Source organism: Condylostylus longicornis, unplaced genomic scaffold, assembly GCF_029603195.1.
Source record: "Condylostylus longicornis isolate FDR11 unplaced genomic scaffold, ASM2960319v2 ptg000018l, whole genome shotgun sequence".
NCBI classification, from domain to species: domain Eukaryota; kingdom Metazoa; phylum Arthropoda; class Insecta; order Diptera; family Dolichopodidae; genus Condylostylus; species Condylostylus longicornis.
In genome coordinates this window covers 11,413,269-11,432,092 of record NW_026577987.1, presented here as the reverse complement: position 1 = coordinate 11,432,092, position 18,824 = coordinate 11,413,269, and the positions used below count along the sequence as shown (strand labels likewise).

Sequence of the window (18,824 nt, the reverse complement as noted above, 5' to 3'; positions counted from 1 at the left end):
CCAAACTATGTCACTACCTGACATGAATTTAAACTTAACTTAAATTTTGGAAAAATTGATTTCTTCTGACAAAAAACTCAATTTCTAATTTTGCACGTTGTAATAAATTGAATTAATTTTGAATTAAATCTTTGATTAATTTTTTTGATCTGAATGAAAAATTTCTGCATAATTGAAAAATAGAAAAGGTGATGATGTGAAACATGCATTTGCATTTCTCTCTTATAAGGTCTTTCAAATGAAATATTTTCGTTGGGAATAATATAAATTTTACCGATAAAGTTTCTTTTGCATAGATTTCAAACACATTTTTTTTAAATTACTGAAATTTAGTTCTCTGTTATTTACTTAAGTAAAGTTGTGTTACAAACGAATCTCTGAAATGTTCTAAAATCACTTACTCAAAGCAAAACTACAAACAACGCGCAAAACTTATTATTTGCGTGTATGCATGTACATAGTTATACAAATTTTTACATTGAATAAATTAAAACGTTTTTGATTTCGTCCTAAATATGTTTATTTATTAATTCTGTTCTTTCTCCATCTGTCTTAGAAAATAATTTGAAAAGACCTCGATTCTTTTGAGGGGTCTAAATCCCCCGTAACTATTGAATGTATGCTGCCAACAAAATTAACATATGTACGTACTAATATATAATATATATACATACCATCATTTACAAATATATATGTAATTAAATATTCACTGTTTTACTTTTTCTAAAATACATTTGTATGTATGTATTTACATACAATATTCTAAGTACATATGTATACCTATATAAAAAAATAAAATGATGAAATAAAAATGTAATTACGAGAAATATTAACAACCATTAAGCATTTGATAAATAAATGTTAAACATGAAAAATAACAAATTTCGTTTTTATCAAAATGCGATAAAATTTTTAAAAAACTATTTAGAACTTCAATTTTTGCTATAAAAGCCGAATTTTAAATTTTAAACAATGCAATTAATTTAAAAAAAGATTTTTCAATTTTTTCTTAGCCACAAGCAGCTATACAAAATGAAAATTTATTCAAGCGTTGTTGTATTATTTGCGGTTATTTTAATTGCTAAAACGGATTTTGAAGCTGAATGGAAAGATTTTAAAGGAAAATTTAATAAAACGTATGAAGCTAAGGAAGATCCTTTACGTAAAGAAATTTTTAGACAAAATCTGGAAATAATTAAAGCTCATAATCGTTTATACGAAAATGGTCAAACCACTTACTTAATGGATGTCAATCCATTTTGCGATTGGACATTAGAAGAAATGAAAACTAGATTATTTGGTTTAATAAATAATGCTGTAAAAGAGACTGTTGCAAATACTACAAATAATACAGTTGAAGAAAAAGAACAAAAATAATCTTATAAGAAAATAAATATGAACATAGTAAATCGAAAAAATTAATAAAGCATCTCTCTGGTCTGTTTTATAATGGCTTTTAATTTTTTAGAATGGTACATTATGCATCCACAGATATACGTGCTCTTACCCATATATATGTGTATGAAAATATATATGTATATGAAAGCTTTAGAGAAAGACTCTAGAATAAAAACTTTCAAATATAAATTTTTTATTTAACACAAATTTCTTTGTACAACATGGTTAGTTCCTAATGCTATTCATATATAACAAACTTTAGATAGAGAACAGTCTCTTTAGAACAGTTATCACTTTACTTTTGCATAAATGGCAGCTGTCCTTGACGGAGTGTACACCTAAAAAAATTTATATATTAATAGAAAAGTTTTTAAACCCTTTTGAAATTTTTGAACTATACTTCAATGAAATTTTGGCGCCCAGCATAACCTTCTGGATTTGAAAAATGGTCACAATTGCCATCTATTCTTGAATGTCCACCAAATTCTGCATCATCAGAACTTAATACAACCTTGTAAACACCAGCGATATTTGTTCCTTTAATAGTAGAGATATGAGTTATTTTTTTTTTTGCTTTTGTAGTTTTATGTTGAATTCTAAAATCTTACCAACTCTATATCCAGTAAAGCTTCTTGTTGGATGAAAGTTAAAGACAAAAACTAAACCAGCTCTTTCAAAAGCTATTATTTTGTCCCCTTCATGCTTCCAACTAACGTAAGCTGGTTCACTTCTTAACCAACCATATTCCTCTTCTAAAACATTCATTTTTCTGTCAAAAGCATTCAAAAATTTATATTTTAATAATTCATCATCAACTAAATTCCACTGTCTTCTGGCATAGTGATATGAATCATTGTTTCCCGCTCTTGGGAAATCTAGCCACTCAGGGTGGCCAAATTCATTTCCCATGAAGTTCAAATAAGCTTCACCACCTAATGTGTGCGTAATTAATCGTATCATTTTATGTAAAGCTAGACCACGATCAATTATTATTGAAGGTTCCGATAAGGTAGACATATGGGTGTACATTTCTTTATCCATGAGCCAGAAAGCAACAGTTTTATCGCCAACCAAAGCTTGATCGTGAGATTCAGCATATGCTACAGTATTTTCTTTGTACCGACGGTTTGTTAATGTGTGAACAATGTTTCCCATCTCCCATTCGTCATCAGTTTTTTCTTTTAAATATTCAATCCATTTATCAGGGATTGCCATTCCTAAGCGATAATCGAAGCCAATACCACCTTCATCAATCGGACGACATAAAGTTGGCATTCCAGACACATCCTAAAATAAAATTAAATATAATATTATAATTAATACATATCTGAATAATATCATAAATTTATATACTATTTAGCGCAACACGATTATATTACCTCAGCAATAGTAATTACTTCTGAGCTTAAACTATGAATTAAATTGTTTGCTAAAGCTAGATATGTCAAAGCATCTGTATCGACATTTAATCCAAAATATTCATTATAATCACCGCTAAAGCCTTCTCCTATACCACGTGAGTGATACAACATTGAAGTCACTCCATCAAATCTAAAATTTAAAATAATAATAAAACACCGAGGGAGGAATGTGTGTATTTGATTTTGACCTAAAACCATCAAATCTGTATTCGTCGTGCCACCATCTCAAATTTGACAATAAAAATCTTAAAACCTCATACTCCAAGTAATTAAACAAACGACTATCCCACAGCTTATGCTCGCCTCTAGCTCCTGAGTGAAAATAGCAGCTATCAGTTCCGTCAAACATATTAAGGCCATCTTGAACATTTTTGCAAGCGTGAGAGTGAACAACGTCTAACAAAACATAAAGACCGTTTTTATGGGCTACATCAACCATTTGTTTTAACTCATCTGGTGTTCCATATCGACTGGAAGCAGCAAAAAAGCTAGTAACCTGATATCCAAAACTTGCATAGTAAGCATGTTCCATTATAGCCATAACTTGGATTGCATTATAACCTTGTTTAACTATTCTAGGAATGATATTATCAGCAAAATTTTTGTAAGAACCTACAGCTGGTTCTTGTGAAGCAATCCCAACATGACATTCATAGATTTTAAGGGATTTTGGCTTTTTTGGTCGAGCTTCAACAAAATTGTAACGCTAAAATTATAATTAGAAAACTATAGCAAATTTCTTTTTACACAGTAATCATACTTACCTCATTAGAAGGAGGATTCCAAACATATTGCTTATAATTTACCCCTTGATTTGCTTCTTTTGGTGGCTGCTTTACATATTTCGCCCAAGGTGATAAACGATCTAACATCTCATTTTTTTGACTTCTGATAATTACTTTTATTTCTGAAAGGTGTTTTATTTGCGGAGTTCCATCGCTATTAGGCGGAATAATTAGCTCCCATTTACCAAAGTCAAGCTTTTTAAATGGATGGCTTTCCCACTGCCAATTATCTAAAATTTAAAAAATCATTTATAAGCACACATGATTTTAAATATGAATATAAATAAGTTCTTTAAAAATTAAATTTGTATTTTAAGAAAATTCTTACTAAAATCGCCCGTTAGATACACTTGCTGTGCTCCAGGAGCCCATTCGCGAGCTATAACAGATCCATCTGATTGAAAATGCAAACCGTAATATTTATAACCCTGTGAAAATACTTCCATTCCTCCTTCAAGTTTTTCAATTTTTTTAAGCCATTCTTGAACGACTCCATGTCTATAAAAATTAAGTACGGTAATTAATTAGCATTAAAATTTAGGCATAATAAGAACTATAATGACTTTAAGTATAAGATTTATCAATTTTAACAAGCAAAAAAAAACTATTAATGCTAAAGTTCAAACATTTTTTTATACTTATTGTAGAAACCAATTATCAGTTTAATAGCGATTATACCAAATATATATTATATACAGTGCGTAAAACAATTTACCAATGCTTTATAACCAAGCTATGTATTTGATTCCTTTCTAAATTATTTACATACGCCGGCCGGTTTGAATTATTCCTTTTACTTACAAACTTGTTGAAAATAAAATTTGTAACCTTCATTTGACATTGTAAATAAGTACATAGTTTCAATATTTTAATGTTCATGAAATTATGCAATATAAAAATTCTGTATTTTCACTTCTTACCTTCTTCTTATTTCCCTTTCTTGTGGTCTTAAATATGGATCCAAATTAAAAAGATTCTCAATTTCTTTAACTTCTACTTTCATTGGGTCCATTTTTTTGAAATTATTAAATAAAATAATAGCTCACTAGATTGATTTTAAATTTATAAATGGAAATAAATAACTAACAGTAATTTTGGAATTCCGAATAAATATTAAAAATATTTTATACTTCCGCCTGCAAGAAAGAACTTTATCGCTAGTAATTTAGTTGACGACTGAAAATTGGTTAAATGTATAGGTAATACGGCATTGGCATTGATATGATAGCATGTACAAGGTAGTATGTATGTAGGTACGTATTTCTATTTCTGTTTCTATTTGTATCAAAAATTTGACATTCTGCGTGATCCATAAATATTTTAAAAATAAATAATAATTTGTGACGTAATTTTATGTTTATGATTAAATTTTTAAATTAGTTTTAATGAACTTAAAAAACTGATAAATATTTCACAGTCTGAATGAACAATTTATAATTACTTCTTATCAAAAAATTGAATGCATCACAGAAATGTTGAAGACCTGTTGTACTTTTTAAAGCTATAAAATATAAAACACCTTTGATTAAGAATTGTATTTATTTTTTTATTCACATACAAATTGTTTATTTACATACTTATATAAATAAAAACATTGAAACTTGGAAATATGCATAAAAATAAAAACAAGATTTATTCAAATGTCAGATGCGTCGTTTAAGCAAATATGTCAAATATTGGAAACAGGGATCTGAAAGTTAAAAGTTATTAATCGATTATATTAATCGATGACGTATAATTTAATAATTTCTTGAAATCCCAAATGCCATTTTTCGGTAATGTAAGAACCGAATTTGTGTAAGAGAACTTTTGTTTGTGTTTTCTTAAGTAGACCGTTATTGGACATATGCACATATTTTCGTTTTTTTTTCGTTTAATTAGTTTAATTCTTGATTAATCTGTCATTCATAACTTACTGGTATTTTTTATATTTGGTTTTTTTTTTTAAATTTTTTAAATTAATTCTTTTTATGTGCATATGCACTTTAGAAAATGAACTGGAACCATATGAATAAACTAATATAAATATGAATAAACTAATATTTAAGCACTAATATATCGATAAGTTATCTTTAAATAAATGTTTTGGTGTATGAATATGGGATATTATTGAATTTTTTTTTGTAATTAAAAATTAATTCTGGAAAATCTTTTATCAACAAGTACTCTAGTTGTCCTAGTAGTAGTTCTTTAGTCCGGATTAATTTGGTAAGCCGGGTCAAATTTTTGGTATATCTTGTGCTTACATTTATTGACATGATATTTAAGATGACCTAATTTCATATTGTATTAACAATACTTATTTATTTAAAGTATATAATTTCTTATAACTTAAGATTGGCCAAAAAATCAAACTCGACCATCGTACGAAAACTTATTTTTTTAAACTTTGAACAAAATATCAAAAAAATTATCTGATTTCAATATGAGAATGCTTTACAGCTCTTATATGCATTTTATGGTTTTGAAAACTTATAATACAGCGAATGAACCGATAGTAATGTTCCTTATAAGATTGATTATGTATAAATTTTAAATACATACTTTGTTGTGAACAGGAAATTACTATCCTATGTGGTATCACCTTAATTAATAAAGGTAAAATTTAACTTTTATCGTGCACACACATGTATGTATGTCACATGAGTAGTGTCAAAATTCGGTAATATTTGGCAACAGACCGTCAATCAACCGATTTAATCTCTAGTCTAGTCAGGAGAAAATTCAAAAAAATTTTTTTTTTTAGTAATAGCATAAATTTTGGAAATTTTAAACTTTAGTTTGAAAACCAATCAAAATTAAAATGGCCAGCTTAACACGCGTGCCATCAATATTAGCGAAAAATTCTGCCGCAGTGGTAAGTTGGATAAGTAAAAAGAATTAATTGCACAACATTGCTAAATTGTTGGATATCTATTATGTAACTTAGTAAAAATTGTTTAGTAGCAGTCTCAAAATTAGGTTGTGATTTTGCATTCCATTCTTTTTTTATTTTTTAATTAACTTTAAATGATTTTGTTTCACTACTTTAATGATAAAACTATAATTGGGTTTCTTAAAATGATAGGAATATAGTATTCAAAATTAAGGAGATTAAAATAGAAAATGTGCTGTGCATGATTTTATCCTAATTTTCTACAATTACATTTTCGACAAAAACAAATTATCATAGTATATTTGCTTATAACATTAAAATCAAATTTTCAACATTCTATTAGTAAAATAATTCGGTATCCAAATAAACCGTTGCATTTTCATGTAAAACTAACCATTTGTATTGTTAATAATATGAGTTTTTTTAATTTGTTACTTTGGTTTTTGTTTTAGATGCGTTCTGCGTTAGTAACATCTTCTCGAAAACTGCATTTTACCCCAGGGCACCACGATGCAAAACGCAATCCAAACGCATCGCCCGGTCAATATGAAGTAATAGATCATGCATATGATGCTGTTGTTGTAGGCGCGGGTGGAGCTGGCCTTAGGGCTGCTTTTGGTTTAGTTGCAGAAGGTTTTAAAACCGCCGTAATAACTAAATTGTTCCCAACGCGGTCGCATACCGTAGCAGCCCAGGGTGGAATTAATGCTTCTTTAGCCAATATGGATAAAGATGATGATTGGAAATATCATATGTATGACACTGTTAAAGGATCTGATTGGTTAGGAGATCAAGATGCTATACATTATATGACTCGCGAAGCTCCGACTGCTGTAATTGAACTTGAAAACTATGGTATGCCTTTTTCCAGAACTCCTGACGGTAAAATTTATCAAAGGGCATTTGGTGGACAGAGTTTAAAATACGGAAAAGGTGGTCAGGCACATAGATGTTGTTGCGTTGCTGATAGGTTAATAAGCTAATTTAATTTTACAATTGCCTAGTAAATGTAATTTTTGTTTTTCAGAACCGGTCATTCATTATTACATACATTATATGGCCAATCCTTGAGTTACGATTGCAACTACTTTATTGAATATTTTGCCTTAGATTTAATTATGGAAAATAATGTTTGCCAGGGTGTTATTGCCCTTTGTCTTGAAGATGGTTCAATACATAGATTTCGTGCAAAGAATACAGTCATAGCAACCGGGGGTTATGGAAGAGCTTATTTCTCCTGCACATCTGCACACACATGCACAGGAGATGGTACAGCAATGGTTTCTCGCCAAGGATTGCCTTCAGAAGATTTGGAATTTATTCAATTTCATCCCACGGGAATTTATGGAGCTGGTTGTCTTATCACAGAAGGATGTCGCGGTGAGGGTGGTTATTTAATAAATTCTAAAGGAGAACGTTTTATGGAACGTTACGCACCTGTAGCAAAGGATTTAGCTTCTCGTGATGTTGTTTCGCGTTCTATGACAATCGAAATAATGGAAGGTCGCGGAGTTGGACCCGAAAAGGACCATGTTTATTTACAATTACACCACTTACCCCCAGAACAACTTCACGAACGTTTACCAGGAATTTCAGAAACTGCTATGATTTTCGCTGGTGTTGATGTTACTCGTGAACCAATTCCAGTACTTCCAACGGTGCACTATAATATGGGTGGAATCCCAACCAATTACAAGGGACAATGTTTGACTGTAGACAATCAAGGAAATGATGTAATCATAAGAGGTTTATATGCTGCAGGTGAAGCAGGTTGTTCCTCTGTTCATGGTGCTAATCGTTTGGGTGCAAATTCTTTGTTGGATTTAGTTGTATTTGGACGTGCATGTGCTAAGACAATTGCTGAAGAAAATAAACCTGGGGAACCTGCTCCTTCATTGAAAGATGTTAGAGAGTTCTTTTTAAACATAGTTTTTAAATGATAATTTGCTTTATTCTTTTAGAGCGCTGGTGAAATGTCTGTAGCGAATTTAGATAAAATAAGATATGCAAATGGTTCTATTCCTACTGCTGATTTACGTTTAAAAATGCAAAAAACTATGCAAAAACACGCGGCAGTTTTTAGAGATGGCCCATTACTTAAGGAGGGTGTTGCTTTGATGTCTGATATTTATAAACAATTTAAAGATATTAAAGTAACAGACAGGTAAATTTAAGAAAACTGAAGAATGTATGGAGTAATATTTAAAGCAACCAATAAATTTTTTTTTTTTTACAGGTCTTTGGTATGGAATTCCGACTTAGTAGAAACACTTGAATTACAAAATCTTTTAGCAAACGCTCAAATGTCTATTGTTGCAGCCGAGAATCGTAAAGAATCCCGAGGAGCACATGCCCGTGAAGATTATAAGCTTCGTGTAGATGAATATGTAACTAAAAAAAATTGATTAAGATAAAGTACTTAATTTTCACTTTCTTTTTATAACATTTTAGGATTACAGCAAACCGTTGGAGGGTCAACAAATGAAGCCAATAGATCAGCATTGGCGTAAGCACACACTCTTGTGGATAAGTGGTGATGACGGACAAGTTAAAATTGGTTATCGTAAAGTTATAGACAAAACTTTAGATAGTTCTTGTGACACTGTACCACCAGCAATCCGATCTTATTAGGATAATAAGTGTTTAATAAAACAAACATCCTTTTTGTAACGAAACAGCTACACTTTTCGATTGAATAACGAACTCAAATTTTAAGAGCTAAACATATTTTGAGAATGAATGATTCAAATGTAGCCAAACATCTAACATTTTTTTTTAGTTTATTGGAAATTTATTAAAAATTCGCAATGTTCTCGTAAATTTTAATAAAATAATCAGCTTTAGTTTCTCCAAATACCATTTCAAAAATTTGTGGACATGACTGAGATTTAATGAATTTTAAATGTAATGTGATAAAGATGTCATGTAATTATGAAAAACTTAAGCTAATTTTTTATAGTAATTTGTATATAATAATACAAATACTTAAACTCACATTGAAATTGAATCATTTAAATGCAATCGCTTAAGGTGAATTTTTAATAAATTTGAAATGTGTAATTATTTATCGAGTTTTTTCTAATTACAGAATTAATGTTCATTATCAAATTTTAAGTTTTAAAATTAAAATTAAAATAAATCAAATTTTTTTCATAAAAGGAATTAAAGTTATTTTTAAATTATTTAAAAAAAAAATGTTTTAATTCTTTTGCGTTAATTATTTATATCTTAAATACTTTCTGAAAATCCGTCATTTTCAGTTCATATCTCAACATTTCAATTGCTGCTTATTAAAATAAGGAAATTAACAAAAGAAATGCATAACATGAAAAAAATCTAAATTAAAAACTGAAAGCGCAATCTTCAATATTTCACTCTAAATCAGTAATTGGAATTAAAAATAAAAATTTTGGAATAAAGAAAACGTTTCTTCTATAAGTTTGCTATTCTCGGTTCTAGACAATATTGTGTTACATAACAATGAAAAAAGTCAATCTTTGAGGAGTTTTGAGGATATTGTTCTTATAGAAATATCATAATATAATTTACATATAAAATTTTGCACGCATTTTCTTAACTTACGACCTTTTTTATTATTTAAACTACTCAAATAGATGAAGCCAGGTTAAGTTATATAAACTTGGTTGACAAAAAATTCTACTTACAAATAACTTCGAATTTGATATTAATCATTTTGGTCTTATCATAATAACAGTATTAAAAAAAAATTTTCAAAATTTAATTTCGAAATTTCTTTTTTATAGAAATCAACTACACACTTCATCATTTTTTATCAATATAAGATTTGGCCCAATTTTATGATTTAAACTAATATTAGGTTACTATAACCTAAACATCTTAAAATTTCTATGGCACAGATTTTATTTAAGAATACCCAGTTCTCTTATCTTTGTAATTAATTGCTCTTATGTATTTGAGGCTCATGCATGTATTTTTATATGATATGAAATTTAATAAACAAATAAATTAATAAAAACATTTCGTACTTTTAAATTTTCCTTTATTAAAAAAAAAACCCAAAGTTTCTTGACTAGGTTTTGAAGAACAATTTTTTTGTGTTTATTTGAATGTTTGTCAATTGAAAACAAAAAAAAAGCTTTTTTATTGCTTCACTGTAATTTAAATATTTTTTTTTTGTACATAATGTACTTAACACAATAATTAATAAATTGTTTATTTAATTCGTACTTATTTAATGAAGATTCATTGTTATTTATTTAATTTTTCTTAAATTAATGATATTTTTGTTTTTAAATTTTGAAATTAGTAAATTTTTTTCTTTTTCGCGAAAAATTATAACAAAGAAAAAAAAAAGAACAAAAAAAACAATTTTATATTCAAATATTAATTAATTAATAAATTAATAACAATTATTTTAAAAAATTATATAAAAAAAAATAATAGCAATGTTGGTAAATATCAATTGTCATAAAAAGTTTTAGTTACTTATATACTTTTAGTTACCACTTATATTTTCGATAGATATTTCAAAAAGCAACAAAGGCATGAAGCAATTTTTCGAGTGAAATCTTTAAAAAAAATCCATATTTATAAAAATCTGTTTTTCAATGAATTTTTTGTTAAAAATACATAATGCATTTAAATCAAGTATTTCTGAATCAAAAACTTGGCCCAAAAATAATCTTAAAAGTATACAAAAATTCACTTTTTCTGATTTTGATGGATTACAATGAGCTTATAAAAATTTATGAATTTTAGAAAAAATAGCCGAAACCAAAAAAATAGAAATAATATTCTTAAGCGTTAACTCATATTATTTTTTATTTTAAATCAAATAATAATTTTAAAATATTAAATTTTCATAGTGTATGAAACGTTTAATCCATAAAAACCGAGTAAAAAACTAACTATGTTTGATATTATATCAAATAAATATTAAAAAACATAGCTAATAATTAGATTTTAATGAATTATATTATTAGTAGCTTTGCTTTTAATTGGAAGATAAGTTCAGTCTTTGTTAAATTAAAAAAAAAAATAAAAATAAAAATAATAAAATTAAAAAATAATAATTTTAGTACATTATGTATATTAATCATAAATAAAATTTGCAATAAAATAAAATTAATAAAAAATATTTATTAATTTTTAATATGGTTTGAATTTTATTTTGGGATTTCTCCCTTATAATTTTTTGTGAATTCAAAATTTATTACAATAAATTATATTATTTGAGTATGAATGTCGATATCAAGAACTATAATTAAAAGCTGCTGCAATTAATCAAAAACAAAAAAAAAAAAGGATTCGTCCTAATTGTTTTCCTTTCAATATTATTGTTTAAAACAGAATTTAAAAATTTAATTATAATTGAAATTAAGGTAGAGAAAGTTACAACAATCCACTAACATCACATCATACATTGTGAATAAATAATAATAGGAATTTTTAATTTCTGCTCATATTTAATTTAAAAAATCTCTATCAGAGTTGTATATTTTTAAAATTATTTGATCCATAATGTTTGATGTTATGCTACATGTAATATTATAAACACTTTTAATTGACCCTATTGCATCAACTTTCGCTTTTACTTTTAGTTAATATAATTCATAAAATATGTAGGTCATTAATGGTTTTTGATCTTTGATGCAACAGAAATTTTGCAAACTTTTTGATCAATTGATTAAAAAAAGTAAAAAGTTGTTGGTGCAGTAACGCCCAGGTTTAAAAAAAATTTTTCATATATGTTTAATATTATTTTTTTTTTTAAATAATTTATTAATGTAGAATTATACAAAATGCAATTGGGCATCTAATTATTTCAAGTACTTAAAACTGTTGGTACGATTAAATTTCTATTTTTTTAAATTTTTTTTTGTTTTTTACTTTATAAATCAATACGTACCAGCAAATTAGGTATATAAAAATTGCAAAATTTAATTTATGATATTTTTAGAATGACTTCTTAAGCGAATTCATATAGGTATAAGTTCGTTGTCTTCTATTTTATTTGCTTTTGTAAATTTAAATTTTTAATCTGAGAGAACTATGTATTTACTAATAACCATGTATCTAACCATGTATTTACTTTTTCCTTAATATAATTAAATAAAGGAATACTATTTATATAAATTCGCTTTAACATCGTTCTGTTTTCACTCTTTCAGGCATAATGTAAATCTGAATTCAACTCTGTTTTTCATTTTTTTGTTAATAATAATAAAATAAATTACGTAAAAATATACATTTTTTAATTGCGCTCATTTATGTAACTATTATTTGAAATTAATACAATTTTATTAATTTAATTAATTACCTAAAAACATGATGACATACATATAATATTAAATTTTCCATTTTTTTTTTTTGCTTTTTAAATTGTTAGTATAATATAATAATATAATAATTATAATATGGATAAAAATGTTTTAATATTTTTAAAAATAACTTTTTCTATTCTTGAATTTTACATTTTTTTTGTTACAAATAATTATGATTTTACTTAACTTTGATTATATCAAATTATTATATCATTATTATTCAATAGCTAATCGTCTAACACCACATTCCATACAAAATTTAGCTGTTGCAACCAAAAATTTACTACCGCATTCATAACAAAATTTTGATAATATTGGTTTTGTATTACAATTATCGTTGGAATCATTTAAAGAATCTTTTGAACATGAGTCCTTTCTGATATTATAATTATTTTCTGATTTTATATTAAAATTTTGATGAAGAAAATTAATTGAGTCATCCTTAGAAGAGGAACGATTTTGTTCTTGCTGTTGCAAATATTTATTATCGGTTCGTAATAGTGAGTTTTCAGAACCACTAGAACTTGCATTTAAATGATTATTATTCTCACGCATTGCTATTTTACTCTCATTTTGTTCAAAAGAAGAAATATTAGATGGTGATGGTAGATGATTTTGTCCTTTGCCAGATAGACGATGAAATGTTGTTCGATCTGCTGATGTTGGACTATTGCGTGACAAACTATATTTTTGTTTTTGTTTTGAAAAAGGAAAATTCAATGAAATTTTATAATAATGTAAAACTAAAATGAAAGTAAAACAAAATTAGTAAATAAAAAGTTTCATTAACGTACCTTCCATATGCAGAATCCGAACTCGTTTTTGATTTGATACTTTTACGGCCAATCGGAAAACATTCTACGCTACTGACATCATCTGAATCAACTGGATATATGTCAGAATTATTTGATTCATTAGTTTTTTCTCTAAGATTTTCATAGTTGCCAATATTTTTATTGCCATTTTCATTAGTTTTATGGTTTTCATGAATTGATTTTTTAATTAATTTATTTCTGGGTATAGACTTGATTTCAAAATCTGTTAGTGAATTGTCTTTATCCTCTTCAAATATGGGTAAATGGTAAGTTTCAATTTTTGTAAATTTATTATCATTACCATTAATCTCTTCAACTTCAGGATTTTTCATTATAGACGGATCGCTTGTACAAGAATTAACATCCAATGGCTCTTCATTTTCATTTTGATCAGTTTCAATGCTTATAAAAATTTCATGCTTTTCATCTTCATTTTGTGACCGTTTCTTATTTTCAATGTTTTGTTCTTCTTCCAATTTTTGGGCTCTAATCGAATCGCAAGGGGAATTATTATGATATTGATGAAACATTGTTAAGTTTTTACTAAAATTATTATTTGAACGCATATTAAGACAACGATTCATTAAAAATTCCTTGCAATCTTTCAAACCAGGAAATGAATCATCAATATCATTATTGTTTTCAAAAGTTGCAAGAAATTCTTCAAAATCAAAATTATCAAAAATTGGATTTATGCTAGGAGGAAGAAAAGATTCAAATTCATTTTCGCATGTAAATGGTGATGGATTTTTTGTTAGTGTAGTTGTTTGTATTGTTGAAGGTTTAGAAGACTGTCTTACGTTACTATTTCTATCTATATTGACCATATTATCAGTATTAGAATTTTGACCAATATCAATTAGTTCAGGACTAGATTCACTATCGCTTGGCGAAGCATCATACAAAAATTGATTTTTCCCTAATCGAATTTGACGTTTAAATAATTTGTTACTTTTTTCACTCATCATTGAATTTCGACTACATGTTGATAATTGGTCTTGACCTTGATCTTGTTGCAATTGTTCTATGTCTAATGAAAATGTTTCAAGGTCAGCAGATTCGTTTTGATTCTCTCTTTTTGGTAGATTTTCATTGATATTTTGATTCATTTTAGTTGTATCATTTGATTCTTGACTCCAATTGGATTTTATGTCATCTGTCGAATCAACTGAAGTTACAGTTAAATTATCACAAGGATTTATTAATTTTGGATCAATATAATTATGGTCTTTGGAGTCGTTATTATTATTGAAGAAAATTGAAGTTAAATTAACCTTATTGCTATTCATTGAATTAGTTTTACTTAAAATTTTACTGGAGGGAGATAACGGGGCAAGAGTATTATTACATTGAGTATTCGATTGAGTACTAGATGATTTTGAAGATGAAAGATTTGATATAGAATTTTTCATTACAATAGATTTCGGTAGCGGATCTAGTTTGATTGGCAAAATTTTGTTAAGTGATAAATATGTTTCAGCCGTTCGTGGTCTCGATCCAAAACTATTTAAATTTCTGTTATTCACATTATGGTGCTGATCTGTCATATTAGAATTTGGCTTTAATATAGAAGATTTCAATTCCTTTTCATTATTAAGGTAATTAAAATTAAAATTTTTATCAACTTGTAAATCGCTTGAAGAATTTTTTAATGAATTTTGTTTACTTAAGATATTAGTTTTATCTTTTAAATCTTTTTCTGTTACGGGAGTTGGAAGCGAGGATTTTATTGTTGGTGTAGTTTCAGTTGATACGGTCTCTAATGTATTATTTTCTTGATTGTTTTGTGCATCAACTAATCCTCTGACTAATTCATTTTCATATTTCAAAAATACTGCCAATGAATCAGTTTTCTGCACTCCGGATGGAATATTTTCATCCCCATTATTTAAATTCAACCGTAAATTTCTGCGATTTAAATTTGAATTAGAGCTTCGGCGAACAACCAATGGACTAGGATCGCGTTTAAGTGTTTTTGGACTGGATTCACGAGAACTGTTGGATAAAAGACGAGGTCTAGGACTGGCATCTCGTTTCAATCTTGGACTGTTAACGGATGTTGCAAAGTTATTTATGCAAGCTGATTTAACAGGCATTTCATCATATTCTTCAGGTTTTATAAAATTTGTTGAAATCGGTCCTTCGTCAGAAATACCTCTTTGTATTGTTGATGGTCTTGAACGATTCGGCGGTACAAACAAAGGACGTGAAGGGGTACTTTTACGAGGTGCTCGCAATGAAGATGTTCTTCTAAAATTCGATTTAACAGCATTTAAAGTTCTACTTGGATTAATTGAAGAAGTTGTAGAAGGACCTGTATAAGAAGATGTCATTGGTGATGAAGTTGAAGAATTTAAAATTTGGTGTTGATTAGCTTTTATGTTGGAATATAGTGGAGTTTTTGGTGTTAGTGGTGTTTTCGGTGATTTTATTTCATCAAATTTTGTTTTTGTTGTTGATGTCGGTGAACATAACTCTTCGAGTTGTCGTTTTGCTGATAAAAATGGGTCATACTTATCGGAATAACCCCTAAAAGAAAAAAAATTTTATGTAATGTTATTATAAACGTTAAAGTAGAGTTAAAAAACGGAAATTAGTTTTTTTTGTTCTCTAATTAATACACTAGGATCTCTATGTTTTCTCATTTTTCTGATATATATTGGTGAAATTTGTTTAAAATTATTTTAATTTAATTTGTTTAAATGATATTAATTACTTAATAGTTTCTGATTGCTGTTTAACTGATTTTTTAATGATATTTATTTGACTTCGATTTTCAAAACTTGCAATATTCATCCAAAAATTATCAGTCTTAGAATTGGTCGCTGTTTGATATTTAGAAACTTTCTTGATTTTTAAAGGTGGCAAATGAAATTTTTTAAAATTTTTGTCACAAGTTTTTTCTTCGTTTATAATAATGAATTTAGAATGATCATTTTTAAAATTAAAATTTAATTTTCGTTCCATATTAAATGTTTTATATTTAAAAGCTGAATCAAAATCTGTATAAGTTTGAAAGGCACATTTTTTAAAAATTTTTATATAAAAATTACTTTGATATTGTTTTGCTATGTTTGGATTTACTAAAGGCTTGTACACTCAAATTTTTTTTTATTAAAATTGATAATTTGGATGGTTCTTGATTTTTATAATTGTTATTTTCAATAAAAGATGTAGAAATATTTTCTTGAAATTTATATTTGCTGCTTGCTTCACTGAATGTTTTTGTAATGAAGAGTTCTGAAAGACGAAATTAATTTTAAAACAGTATTGTATTAGGTAACAAATTCGATAGCCAACTAAAAAAATTTTTAAACTTCATAAGCAATTAAATTTTTAATAATTTAAAACTAACTGGCATTCGAATGATTTCGATTCTCATTTAAATTCACTCTTTTTAATCCATATTCAATTTGTTCATAATTGATGTTTTTAGCTTCGTTTTCAAAATTATTTTTTGTGCTGTACCGACATTTTAATTAATTGAAAAATTTTTAATAAAAATATGTGTAATTTTCTCAATCTTCATTACCTATTTGAAATATATTTTTCATCTTCTATTAAAACTATAGATTTAATTTCGAATTCTAATTCTAGTTCTGATGTTCCAACAGTAGTTTCCATAATTTCTTGTTTTCAATTCTAATTTCTTCATTTTCTTTATAAACAATATCATTACAAATTAAATAATTTTTGATTTCAAATTTCTAATGTCAAATTTTTAATTTCTGATCATACATAAATTTTGCTATCAGAAGATTTTTTTGACAATTTATTCCAAAAATGGAATTTTATATTTTATGTATTTTTAGATTATCCTGTTCCAACATCATCATATTTTTTTGTATTTTTGTTTTTTAATGATATGTCAATGGATTTCGTAAGAAATTTTATGTTTCATCTTAGCATTAAAAATGTTAAAAATAGAAAATTGTGTAGGAAATGAACTCTAATAAATATCAAAGATATAATAAGTACTTTAAGAAATACGAATCTTGATTCTGAGTGATATCTTTTATACTCTTATGTAGGTTTTTTGTGTTATAATTTGGGTACAAAATTATTAAATTAATAAAAACAATAATTTTTATTAACGTGTGTGTGCAATTCCTAATTCGTCGCTCAAAGTTTTGAAAATTTATGACTTACCCATCGCTCATAAATGAAGAACTTAATGAATTTGACATGCTTAAAAAATCATCAAATCGATTTTCATCATGTGCATCGTCTCCATTTCCAGAATATTTATCTCTTACAGCAGCTCTTTTTAATCTACAAGTAAATATAGGATAGAATGTATGTATAATACATTCAGTTGAAAAACATAAAATTTAATGAATTTAAATTATAAAAATATTTTACCTTAAATTTGGTGCCCTATATTTTGTTCTTGCTTCTAAACGTTCTTTGGCTTGTGATGTATTATTACCTTTAAATTGTGCTATTTTAGATTTTTCTTTACAAAATTCAACATGCCTATCGTAGGCTTTTATTCCAAAATGACGTCCACATTCAGGACATTGCTCACTGGCTGGTGGGATATGACGTTTGGCTTCAGCTCTTGCTTTAATTTCAGCAATTTGTGCTGCTGTCATACGTGACGTTGGACTTAATGATTTTTTAGTTCCCAATAATGTATTATTTGAAGTAATAGATTTTTGCCTCAATGGATGATGAATTTGTTGTGGTTGTTGTTGCTGTAATGAATGATGTTTACTTTCAATAATTTGATTCGGAAATGTTGCAGATGAATTCTATTAGGATGAAATAAGGAAATAATTTTGTTAAATTTTTTAATTTATTTTATGAAAAATTTTATTTTTTTTTACTATTTCGTGTTTAGATTCTAATGGTATTCCAATTTCTGGTGAACATTGTTTAGATGTTGAAAAGCCAAAATCTTTTGGTAAATAAGCTGCCATTTCAGTACCTTCACGACGTTGACGTGATGAGTCGAAAACTTTTCTTTTTTGTGTTGCCCATTTTTCACAAATTTTAACGTGCTTTTCTAATTTATCTGGTACAAAAGTTCGATTACAAATAGGACATGGTTTTAATTCCATGACAATTGATTCAGTTTGGTAGGCAAAACTATTTAACGGTTTAATATAATCTGTAAATTGAATAAAAAATAAAAATTATTATTTTTTTTAAAAATCATAAAAGATTGTTTTATATTTATATGTTTGATTTTATAATATTTTGCATATTTGACATTCGACATT

At 27.0% G+C, this 18,824-nt stretch overlaps 3 protein-coding genes across 6 annotated transcripts in view; 1 reads left to right on the top strand and 2 right to left on the bottom strand.

The window, feature by feature from the left end:
* Positions 1-1,579: 1,579 nt before the first annotated feature.
* Positions 1,580-4,791, bottom strand: LOC129606279 (1,4-alpha-glucan-branching enzyme). The gene is made up of 8 exons (XM_055516512.1): positions 4,525-4,791; positions 3,933-4,102; positions 3,584-3,834; positions 3,008-3,525; positions 2,778-2,949; positions 2,007-2,685; positions 1,799-1,935; positions 1,580-1,736 (listed from the first exon to the last, which is right to left on the bottom strand). The coding sequence occupies exons 1-8, from the start codon at positions 4,614-4,616 to the stop codon at positions 1,689-1,691; spliced, it is 2,067 nt and encodes a 688-aa protein (XP_055372487.1). The 5' UTR covers positions 4,617-4,791; the 3' UTR covers positions 1,580-1,688.
* A 1,474-nt stretch (positions 4,792-6,265) lies between these two features.
* LOC129606537 (succinate dehydrogenase [ubiquinone] flavoprotein subunit, mitochondrial) lies at positions 6,266-9,682 on the top strand. The gene is made up of 6 exons (XM_055516905.1): positions 6,266-6,461; positions 6,932-7,449; positions 7,507-8,383; positions 8,441-8,643; positions 8,716-8,866; positions 8,931-9,682. Exons 1-6 carry the CDS (start codon positions 6,408-6,410, stop codon positions 9,108-9,110), a joined length of 1,983 nt encoding a protein of 660 aa, XP_055372880.1. The 5' UTR covers positions 6,266-6,407; the 3' UTR covers positions 9,111-9,682.
* Positions 9,683-11,459: 1,777 nt separating this feature from the next.
* LOC129606536 (putative uncharacterized protein DDB_G0282133) overlaps positions 11,460-18,824 on the bottom strand; it is a 47,458-nt gene continuing 40,093 nt past the window's right edge. For 3 of the 4 annotated variants that reach the window (XM_055516902.1, XM_055516904.1, XM_055516901.1), the window contains 5 exons: positions 18,429-18,712; positions 17,962-18,353; positions 17,749-17,871; positions 13,579-16,128; positions 11,460-13,466 (listed from right to left, as the gene is read on the bottom strand). In XM_055516902.1, coding sequence (XP_055372877.1) covers positions 13,001-13,466; positions 13,579-16,128; positions 17,749-17,871; positions 17,962-18,353; positions 18,429-18,712 — 3,815 coding nt within the window. In that variant the 3' untranslated portion in view covers positions 11,460-13,000. The remainder of the gene's footprint in view (positions 13,467-13,578; positions 16,129-17,748; positions 17,872-17,961; positions 18,354-18,428; positions 18,713-18,824) is intronic. The other variant, XM_055516903.1, reaches the window with a different exon arrangement.